This window comes from Aulonocara stuartgranti (genome assembly GCF_965226115.1).
Source record: "Aulonocara stuartgranti genome assembly, chromosome: 20".
Lineage (NCBI taxonomy): Eukaryota > Metazoa > Chordata > Actinopteri > Cichliformes > Cichlidae > Aulonocara > Aulonocara stuartgranti.
Window position 1 is genome coordinate 30,834,464 of NC_138956.1, and position 11,324 is coordinate 30,845,787.

Below are 11,324 nucleotides of genomic sequence, written 5' to 3' on the forward strand. Positions count from 1 at the left end.
TGTTTAAATTAAATACTAATCAACTGAAAAGATGCAAACTAAAGTTTTAGCAAATCACACCCACCTTGTTTTAATAGAGATTTTTCTAAAATTGTAAAAGCAAAACAATTTTTCACCACTTATCATTTTCTCATAGTTACCCTGATCCCTGCTTTTATAAACACACTATTCTAATGTCAAACAGCCTCTGCATGTATTTTAAGTGTTATGGTTTTATATTTGTATATATCTGGTTTATGCTGCAGCCCCCATGTGATGTTTCCTACAATGTTAGTGAATAGTAGCTCAGCTTTAAAGATTTTATCACAATACCTTTCTTTCCTTTGAGGCTGGCAAATACTCTGCAGTACAGCCACACTTTCACCTTTCTCCTCTGTCAGTGGGAAGCACCAGATGACTGAATAAATATACTTTGAGCCTGTGCTGCTTGACCTTTTTCTTTCCTTCTTTTTTGATATTTAACAGCCAGGTTTGATGGATATATTCTCCCTTCTTTGATGTGTGACGACTTATATATCAACTATGTGCAAAAACTGTCATGCATGTGGCTGATGCTAATTTTAAAAGTTGGGTCTTTGCATTCAGTACGTTAAGTTCAAGCTAATCTGTTCATTCAGCTCCACTGACAGAATGCTAAAGAGATTTGAACAAAAAATCAAGAACAATACTAATATGATAAAGTGCAAGTAGATAAAAAGTAGATATAAAAAATAAACAGTTGCCAGTTATAGACAAGCAAGTGGAAAAAGTGCTTGAGTTTAAAGGATCGACAACACGATGTGACATTGACCTTGTGTGCGTTCAAGGTTTTTTTTTGCCTTTCTGTGCATTTCACACACAAATCACAACGTCTGGGAGCCTATATGGACGTATGCTGCAGCATGACTTTGAAGGCTACACTATGTTACCTGACCAGCCAGGTGACATAGTGGAATCTTCAGACAAAATGTGGCCATTGATGTTGAGTCTTTCTCTTCTGCTGTACTAACAAGGCAAATAGGAAATGCAGGGGTAGATGATCTAGGCAAGAATAATGCTAAGTAATGCACCTATGACTACTGACTGTGACAGCAAGTAAAGATGTACACAGTATTCCAATGCACAAAGCAGAGCCATGTGCATAAAGTATAATAAAAATGTGCAGTAAACAGGATTTCTGTGAAACCCGCTCAAATATATCTCAGTAAGATGGTGCAGAACAGAATAAAATCACTTGAAGGCTCACAGATGAAGCAAAATACTGGCACAGAAAAAGGGAGAAACAAAGAGTGGGCAGGACATTAAGACATGGGTGACCCAAACAGGGCAGGTAATCACACTGGAGGAAAAACCTAAAATGAAAAATTCTAACAAAGATAAATTATGACCTTGAAGACCAGATGAAACTTCAAGATGAAATAAAGTATTTTATTATGTTAGCTGCTATAATAATCACTTGATCTCCATAGAAAAATATAATTTGGAACATGAATTGCTTTCTCAGGGTAAGACTGTCACCACTGCAGAGAACATCCTATTCATGCCTAAGTGGTCGAGAGTTGAACATTCAGCAGAAATGATATAAAGTATGGAATGTGCTGGAAAAATATTGTAGTGCATGCATTTAAAACCAGCAGATTCCGCTGCCCTACTTGCTAGACGTGCATCCTTGCAGCTTCATCCCTAAACTAGTAGGATCTCTGTTTTTTGACACAATGGAGAAGATCCAGCATGCAGAGCAGAAGCATAAATACAAGGGGACATTCACTGAGAGCTCTAAAAAATATCAGCTGCACTGCATGCAGTCTGGACATGATCAATGATATGGTCATGACTTCACTGGCAAAATTGATATCTAGTAAAGATTTCATAATTTTGTAGTCCAGTTTTGTGCTTTCCCCTGTGTCATCTCTCTGACACCATTACCTGTAGATCCAGGTGATGCAGTGCATCTTCAAAATCTCTTGAACCAACAACAGCTGCAGATAAACCCTGAGTCTGCAGCCACTTTCTCCCTCCTTTTTCTTAAATGCACATTCTTTGCCCATCTCCTACAAGCTTCCTATTATCCTGCTTATTCAGCTTTTTATTGTATTTTTTATTGAAGAAATCCAGCGAGGTAAGGAAACTAAAACATCTCTCGTAAACCAGCCTCAAGCTCTGAAATTCTGAATTCTTTTTTTATTTAATATAAAGATGTCTGTTATTGATTCCAGTAATAATTATTTCGGAACAGTATTTATCATTAGGTGTTAAAACCACAACTCTAACTCCTCTTGTCCACACTTAGAAATTACTGAAAAGTCAGATGTGCAACAACATAATATAACCAAGCTTGCATTATTAATTAAGAATAATGTACAATAATATACAGTAAAAACATATAAAATGCATGATTCATTGTGAAAATGTTTACTTGCTGCTGCTGATAAAGTAAAGTCCACCAAAGTCCTTTCATAAATTAAATCAGATGTGGTTCTGACCCTGTCAAAAAGGATGGCGGTCGGTAAAATATTTTATGATTGAGATTCATGTTCTCAGACGCAATTTCCTGTGTTTGTGAAGTAAGGAGAACGAAAGAGACAGACAATAAATTTTCAGGAAAGAAGAAGAAGAAGTCAGCATACAGGAGGGTTTGTGCTTCAGTTAAAACTGCCTGCCACACATGACAAACGGGCTTGTTTGCAAACGTGCACTCTGAAGTGAGGAGCTCCTCTGCAGCTTGTCTGACTGTGAAAGGATCCACTGATGCAGGTACGAGGCTCAGCTTATTCCACGCACTGTGTACAAGGCATGATTGAAGACTGCAAAGAAAATGAACATGTGATAATGAAGTGTTTAAATTAATTGAACGTTTAATCTTTCAGCAATCATGGTTTCTGACCTGTTCTAATAGTTTTTATCAATACCTTGCTGTGTGTTTTTTTGAAGACCACCAAAACTAAGAACAAAACAAAAACAAGTAGTGGATGGGTAAAATGATATTTTCTGACTGGGAAAATGCATTAAATTGAGGTATACTGAAATGTATTGACATTCTTGTTATTTAACAAATTTTTCTTCTTACACCAACTTTATACTTCGTTTGTCCTTCAAGTAGTTGTTAAGGTTAATTGTGTGATTGCTAACCTGATATGGACTTGTTATAAAATCCATATGATTTATGATATTTCTCAAATTTTGTTATTAAATAATAATAATAATAAGTATAATAATAATAGGTAATAGAAATAAAACACATTGCAAAGTGACCTCAAAACCTTTTGGGGCTTTTTTCACTTTTGTCAGAGAGCACACAGTGAAACATGAGACAGTAAAGTGTGGAGAAAGTGGGGGAAGACACACAGCAAAGGCCCTGAGGTCAGACTCAAACCCAGGCTGATGTATTTATCTCTGCAGCAGAAGGTCACGTGCTCAACCCAGAGAGTTAAACTGGCTCCTTTTCCTTTTATGAATAGTTGCAAAAAAAGGGTCACCTTTACAAATATGTTGATGAGACACTCTTTTGCCTCTTATCTGGTTTAATTAACCAAATTCAGCACACAACTTATTAAATTACCATATGCCTGGGATTTGACTGTGTTTTTTACTTGTAAATTTGACTATCATGTAATCTGCTCTGCTCCTCAGAGCTGCTGCCTCCTCCTCCACAGGCCTCAGATGACTGCTTGTGTTCAGCTTATGCTGGCTGCCACCCTGTGGATGATGCCTGGAGGCGTCAATACTTATCGCAGCAGACGTAAACCAGCAATTTCACCCAGAGAGATGAATGCCCTGCTGGATTACCATAACCGAGTCCGCTCTCAGGTCTTTCCTCCTGCTGCTAATATGGAGTACATGGTGAGGCACTTGTATATATATGGACACACATAGACAGTTTGTTTGTATGAAATGCACTAAAAAGGTTAAATAGTGAGGTGTTACCTCCAGCAGTTCATTATACAAACTAGCAGGCAGCTTATAGTGAAGACCCCAGCTCTGCTACATGTGCTGCAGACAGTGCTGAACGAATTGAAAATGGGGAGTCAGAGACCTCTGCTGGACAAACTATGAAATTACAGAATTCCCAAATCCATCCATGTAAGCTGAATCCAATAAACTGGTGATAAGCCAATATCGGCTATAATATCAACCAACTGATTAATCAGTCAGAGTCTAGAATACATAAAATATGACAAGAAAACAAATAACTTAAAAAAAATACTCTACAGTGCTCAAGACAAAACAATATCTTCTTGATAACTTTGCATTAAATACAATTCTGTGGTATTTTTGTAGTTTTGTTTATGTTCTTTTGAAGTTCTTCATTGTATTTCAGAGGGCTATGCTACTTTTTACTTCATGTGCTACCTAACAATATAAAATAGCAGAATTAGTCATTACAGGCACTAGTCACTGCAATCAGTTACAGTGATAAATTACTGTTTTATTGTTGGCCCTTCAATAAAAGTAACCATGGAGAAAAACAATAATAATGTGATCATGACTTGGGAGCATTGCCTGCATAGTTTGGGTGTTTGACTTTGTGTGGCTTTGGTGTTTTATACAGAATAGGAAAAAATGTCATGTCATGTTAGGGATTGGTTGTTAGTGACAGCTCCTCTGTTGTTCTCCTTTTCTGCTATTTATGCAGCTGTGGGATGAGGGACTTGCTAAGTCAGCTGATTCATGGGCTTCACGATGTGTTTGGGATCACGGTCCGACACAGGCCATGAAATACGTGGGTCAAAACCTGTCAGTCACTTCAGGAAGGTAGTACATAGCTAACAAACTGCGGAAACACTGAATGCTCATTATAATCATAAATTGTTTTTTTATTAATAAAATAAAACAAACACTATATGTATGATATGTTGATTCATAATTTAAAAGGTACCAGTCCATCACAGATCTGGTCAGGTCCTGGAACGATGAGAGGCATCACTTCTCCTACCCAAACAGATGCAGTGGGTCAGTGTGCTCTCACTACACTCAGGTATGATATACTCAGTGATTCCATTTTAGTACATTTGAGTGAGATAAAATTAAACATGTGTTTTTCTTCCCTATGCTGTATAATAACCATTAGATATTTATATGTTTGTACATACTGTGAAACTAAGTGTTAAGATATTAAAAAATACATTTATCATCAATTTCATTAATTTCAAAATGCAGAAAACAGTGAAAACCTGAATTAAATAAATATTTTTTCAGCTCACCTATAGAAACAATAGCACACAGCTTTTCTAAGCACTTATCTGGTGGGTTTTTCTCGGCACTTTGAAGAGCTTTTCACAGTTTTTCTGTGTTTTCTGTCTCTTCATCTATTCTCAGTCTGACTCTATGATGGTGATGCTCAGGACTCTTTGTTTAGGGTTGTTGATTTTACACAGAATCAATGCACGTCCATCAGATGTCTTGTGTTCTGTTGTATATCATAATAATGTAATAATGTAAAGTGTGTGCAGCTCTTTAGGCACATTTGAAACAGTAAATATAGCACCATCAGTGTATGTGTTCCATAAAAAATGTGGCTTCAGTTATTGAAAAACTCATCATTTAGATTATAATCAAGTATTTATAATCTATTCTTTCTGGAAAAGGTCGGATCCTTTTCTCTTTTATTTTATTAAACACTACTTTCTTGCTTTGGAGGGTTAAAATGCATATTTCTGGGTTTAAAGCAGCCTAACAGTTGTGTTTTCAAATTAGCGCTAACCTCTGTAAATGTGTGTGCTTTGACTTGTGTGCATATGAAGAGAAAACATGTGTCTATGGTTTGTGTCAGATGGTGTGGGCGAGCACCAACAGAGTGGGATGTGCTGTCAGGAAGTGCTCCAACATGGACGTGTTCGGCAGCACCTGGAGGGAAGCAACGCTGCTGGTCTGCAACTACTTGATAAAGTAAAGTTTGGGAAATATGCTCATTCACTTTTTCACCAAAAGTTTGAAGATGCAGCTCAAAACTGTGGCTTCCTCCGAGACACATAGGATGCCTATTTTTTAAAGTAGAAAATAAGTATCCTCTATGCAAATGCTAATAAGCTAATCATTGTTGGTTGTAGTTTCAGTTTTAGTCTACTATTAGATCTTGAAAATGCTTTAAATCCAAATGATCTGTTTTATTTCACACATATGGGATCAGTTTAATGTTTTTAGTTCAAACCAGGTTCAAATAGGACACAAGAGGCAGATTTCAATCAGAATCAGAATCAGAATCAGAATACTTTATTGATCCCTGGGGGAAATTATTTTTTGTTACAGTGCTCCATTTTAAACCAACATTAAGACAAGACAGACAATACGCTAACTAAGAATAGTACAATATATACATATATATACATACATACATACATACATAAGTCACTTATAAATAAATATTTGGAAAAGAAACATGTGTAGTTGTAGCAGCAAACAGTGTGTTAAGTGGATGCGTTGTACAGGGAGATGGCCACAGGCAGGAATGATTTCCTGTGTCGTTCAGTGGTGCTTTTCGGTAATCTCAGTCTCTCACTGAACGAGCTCCTGTGACTGACCAACATGTCATGGAGTGGGTGGGAGGTGTTATCCAACATTGTCTTTATCTTGGACAGCATCCGCCTCTCCGACACCACCTTGAGGGAGTCCAGCTCCATCCCCACAACATTGCTGGCCTTACGGATCAGTTTATTAAGTCTGTTGGCATCTGCGACCCTCAGCCTGCTCCCCCAGCATGCAACAGCATAGAGGATCGCACTGGCCACCACAGACTCATAGAAAATCCTCAGCATTTTCTGGCAGATGTTGAAGGACCTCAGTCGCCTCAAAAAATAGAGACGACTCTGGCCCTTCCTGTAAAGTGCTGTGGTGTTTTTAGCCCAGTCCAGTTTATTGTCAATGTGTACTCCAAGGTATTTATAGTCCTCCACAATGTCAACACTGACCCCCTGGATTGAAACAGGGGTCAAGTGTTTCCTGGTCTTCCTGAAGTCCACGATCAGTTCCTTGGTCTTTGCCACGTTGAGCTGCAGATGATTCTGCTCACACCACGTGACAAAGGAGTCGACCACAGCCCGGTACTCTGTCTCATCATCCCTGCTGATGCATCCAACCACCGCAGAGTCATCAGAAAACTTCTGAAGATGGCATGTCTCTGTGCAGTGGCTGAAGTCTGTGGTGTAGAGGGTGAAGAGGAAGGGGGAGAGGACAGTCCCCTGTGGTGCCCCTGTGTTGCTAATCACCTTGTCAGACACACACTGTGGGAGACGTACATATTGTGGTCTTCCTGTCAGGTAATCAACAATCCAGGACACCAGAGAAGCATCCACCTGCATCGCTGCTAACTTATCACCCAGGAGGGTCGGCCTGATGGTGTTGAAAGCACTGGAAAAGTCAAAAAACATGACCCTCACAGTGCTCGCCGGCTGGTCCAGGTGGGTGTAGACACGATTGAGCAGGTAGATGATGGCGTCCTCTGTTCCGAGACGAGGCTGATAAGCGAACTGAAGGGGATCCAGATGTGGTCTTACTATGGGTCGCAGCTGGTCCAGGATGAGCCTTTCCAGGGTCTTCATGATGTGGGAGGTCAGTGCCACGGGCCTGTAATCCTGGGGGCCACTGGGACGAGGCGTCTTTGGTACAGGGACGAGGCATGATGTCTTCCACATCACCGGGACCCTCTGCAGACTCAGACTCAGCATAAACAGTTTATGAAAGACTCCACACAGCTGGGGGGCACAGGTCTTGAGGACGAGGGGACTCACTCCGTCTGGTCCAGCAGACTTGCCTGAGTGAAGTCTCCTCATTTGCATCTCAACCTGGTATTGAGTGAAGGTGATGGGTGGGGGAGGGGTGTCAGGAATCTCACAGGAGGCAACATGTGAAGAGAGAGGCTGGCACAGTGGTGTGGCTCTGGATTCCAGGCTGACTGCAGGTGAGGTTGTGGGGGTGGGAGCAGACACTGTGGTGTCGAATCTATTGAAAAACAGATTCAACTCGTCGGCTCTATTCTCACCTCCCTCAGCTCCCCTGCTGTTGGTTGGCCTGAATCCAGTGATGGTCTTCATGCCCCTCCACACCTCTCTCATGCTGTTCTGCTGGAGTTTCCACTCCAGCTTCCTCCTGTAATTGTCCTTAGCCTCTCTGATCTTGTCCTTTAGTAACACCTGGACCTTCCTCACCTCCTCTTTGTTGCCCCCTCTGAAAGCCCTCTTCTTGTTGTTGAGGAGGGCTTTGATGTCCTTAGTCACCCACGGCTTGTTATTTGGGTAACAATGAACAGTCTGAGCTGGAACAATGGAGTCGGTGCAGAAAGTTATGTAGTCTGTGATACACTCAGTAAGCCCATTGATGTCCTAGGCGTGAGGCTCACAGAGTGTTTCCCAGTCGGTCACCTCGAAACAGCCCTGTAGTTCCGCTATTGCCTCCTCTGACCACCTCCTAACAGTCCTGGTGGTCACAGGTTCCCTCCTCACAATTGGCACATAGCGGGGGGTGAGGTGAATCAGGTTATGATCTGACCTACCAAGTGGGGGGAGGGAGGAGGAGCTGTATGCATCCTTGACGTTAGCATACAGTAAGTCTAAAGTTTTCTCTCCCCTGGTGGGACAGTCCACATATTGTTTGAATGTTGGTAGTGTATTGTCCAGTGATACATGGTTGAAGTCACCCGAGATCACAATAAAGGCACTCGGGTGCTGAGTCTGTAGCCGAGCTATGGCAGAGTGGATAGTGTCACATGCAGCTGTGGGGTTAGCAGAGGGGGGAACATAAACAGCCACCAAGATGACGTGAGAGAATTCCCTGGGTAAATAATACGGCCTGAGTCCAACAGCACACAGTTCAGTGTCCGGGCAACAAATCCTTTCTTTGATTGTTATGTTGGCAGGGTTACACCACCGGTTGTTAACTAAAACAGCAAGCCCACCTCCTTTACGCTTACCGCTAGCAATGCTGTCCCTGTCCGCCCGAACAGTGTGGAAGCCTTCCACGGAAGCATTCTCATCGGGAATGACCTGGTGCAGCCATGATTCGGTGAAACACATCAGGCTACACTCTCGGTATTCCCTCTGACTCCGTATCAGTGCTGAGAGCTCGTCGATTTTACTTGCCAACGATCGCACATTTCCCATCACGATAGACGGCAGACACGGTTTAAACCTCCTCCTCGCTTCGAGCCTCCGCTGTCTCACCGTCACCTTTTTTCTTCTCTTCTGTCCTTGACCTCTGCATCCCCGATGTGTTTTCCTCCAAATTTCAGCTGGTACTTCTGCGGGCACTTCTGCGGGCCTGGCCAGCGAGCCGGCCGGCATCAGGGCGATCAGCTGATCTCTGGAGTAAACAGTCCGTGCGTGTAGGAGATGTGCCGCGGTCCCGTTCCATGATAAAAGTAACAGTTCCACGGCCACCAGAAGAACAAAAACTCTCTCAATCCACATGATTGAGTAAGAGATAGAAAACGGAGGAAAATACAAGTCAGAAAAAAAAAGAATACGTAAGAAAAAAGAGCTAAACTAAGAGAAAAGCAGGAGCGACTGTAACAGGCTGCACGCTGGTTGGCGCATGCGCACTTCAAGAACAAAAAGTGAGCTTTACTTGTATATACAAATGTCTTAATGAAGTTGGCAAAAAAAAGAACAAACAAACAAACAAAAACAAAAACTGAAAATAGACGGTTGCTGTTTTCGTCCATGTTCTAAGTAAAAAAGAAAGAACCAATACAGACCCAAACCCTGCTCTCACAGGTGCAAATACTCATTTAACTATTACACTCAGAATCTCACCTTTTAATTAGCTAAATATATTTCTTTGTATTTCAGAGGAAACTGGGTAGGAGAAGCTCCGTATAAGACTGGAAAGCCATGTTCTCTCTGTCCATCCAGCTACAGAGGCTCCTGCTGGAGAAACCAGTGCACACTGAACAAAAAACCCAGGAGACTTTAACACAAGAAAGAAGCTATTAACACAACACAGTGTTTTAATTTGTAAACTGAAAAAAAGAATCCGCAACAGTTCCAAATGTGACTCACAAAAGCTGTACAACAAGACAATCTGGATAAATGACGCATGTGTCCAGTTACCACTGTTACCATTTGTACTGTAAATACTTTATTTACTGCAACACTTGAATTTCTATTCCAGTTACAAAATAATGTTAAAACTGTTATTTCCTTTGACTTTCAGGAGCTTTGCACTGTTAGAACCTGTTTAATAATAATAAAAAAAAGCAGTTTTATGCTACAAGTTGCTCATTTTAGCCCTGATATACATCTTTGATTGTCTTTCTAGACTGTGAACCTGTTCCCACAGTAAATGACAATGCATTTATGGTTGCCTGTTTGCCTGACCGAACATTAATTAAGTTATAAATAACTGATGAGGCTGTATATTCAGCACAAGTAATTCGCTGTTCACCACTTGTGTTTATTCACTGCAGCTGCAGGAAATTTTCTGTCCTGCATTTCACCTCATTACAGCTCAGCATTTACCCATCAGAGACTTTTTCTGTCATAAACCCGAGCCTAATGCAGCTTTTATGGCCTAAAATACGAGGGAATCAGCTGTGCCTCCCAGCTCAACTGATTTGTGGACACACACACACACACACACACACACACACACACACACACACACACACACACACACACACACCCAAACGTAAAACATTTGATACAGAAACCAGTCTCTCCCAAGCAAACAAAGTCCCTCACAAACAAGTATAAAGAGCAGCTGAGATCAGCACTTTGTTGACTGTAATGATTGTTTATTTAGCAGCTCTATTCAGAAATGGAGAGTGGGTGTAATTTTCTTTCTTTGTGCAAGGTGTTTCTCCTTACTCTACATTTTTGTGCAGGTGTGGTTTTACAGGTAATTGCATACACTGTTTTCAGAATTTCAATCAATCTGTTTCCACTGATACAAACAGTTAGATGTTTGGAAAACACCGTTATCCTCGCTGGATGAAATTTTCATGAGAATATCCACACCGCCTCATCCCTGCAGACGATTAGCAAGAGAAACTGAACTCGGAAGAAACCAACATCAAAATCCTTTTCCTTGTAAAGCTAATCCTATTAAATTAACACATTATATTTAATCTGGTTTTTCTTTAGATGCTGTTACACTTACTGTTTTTTACATTTTAGGCGATTTTAACTTAACAAGCAGTATCAGTGTGTTAGTTAATGAGCTTTAGAGGTGCCAGAGAGTGGATTTTGCAATCTTCAGCCAGTCTTAAACTAAGCAACTAGAAAGAATTAATACATATTTTTGAAGGTGCCCAAAGAAAATATGACAAATTTCCCTATGGAAGCAAAAATGTCTGTTTGCATGCAGCTGAAATGTGCCAGCACGATATAGAATTATCGTAAAGGACGGCTTGTTTC

The 11,324-nt window shown here is 40.8% G+C and overlaps 1 protein-coding gene across 1 annotated transcript; it reads left to right on the top strand.

Annotated features, from left to right (window-relative positions):
- Positions 1–2,727: 2,727 nt before the first annotated feature.
- On the top strand, positions 2,728–9,882 carry r3hdml (R3H domain containing-like; the record flags this gene model as incomplete). The annotated part of the gene is made up of 6 exons (XM_082520293.1): positions 2,728–2,733; positions 3,610–3,819; positions 4,613–4,731; positions 4,852–4,954; positions 5,750–5,865; positions 9,759–9,882. The coding sequence occupies 6 exons, from the start codon at positions 2,728–2,730 to the stop codon at positions 9,880–9,882; spliced, it is 678 nt and encodes a 225-aa protein (XP_082376419.1).
- Positions 9,883–11,324: the final 1,442 nt, after the last annotated feature.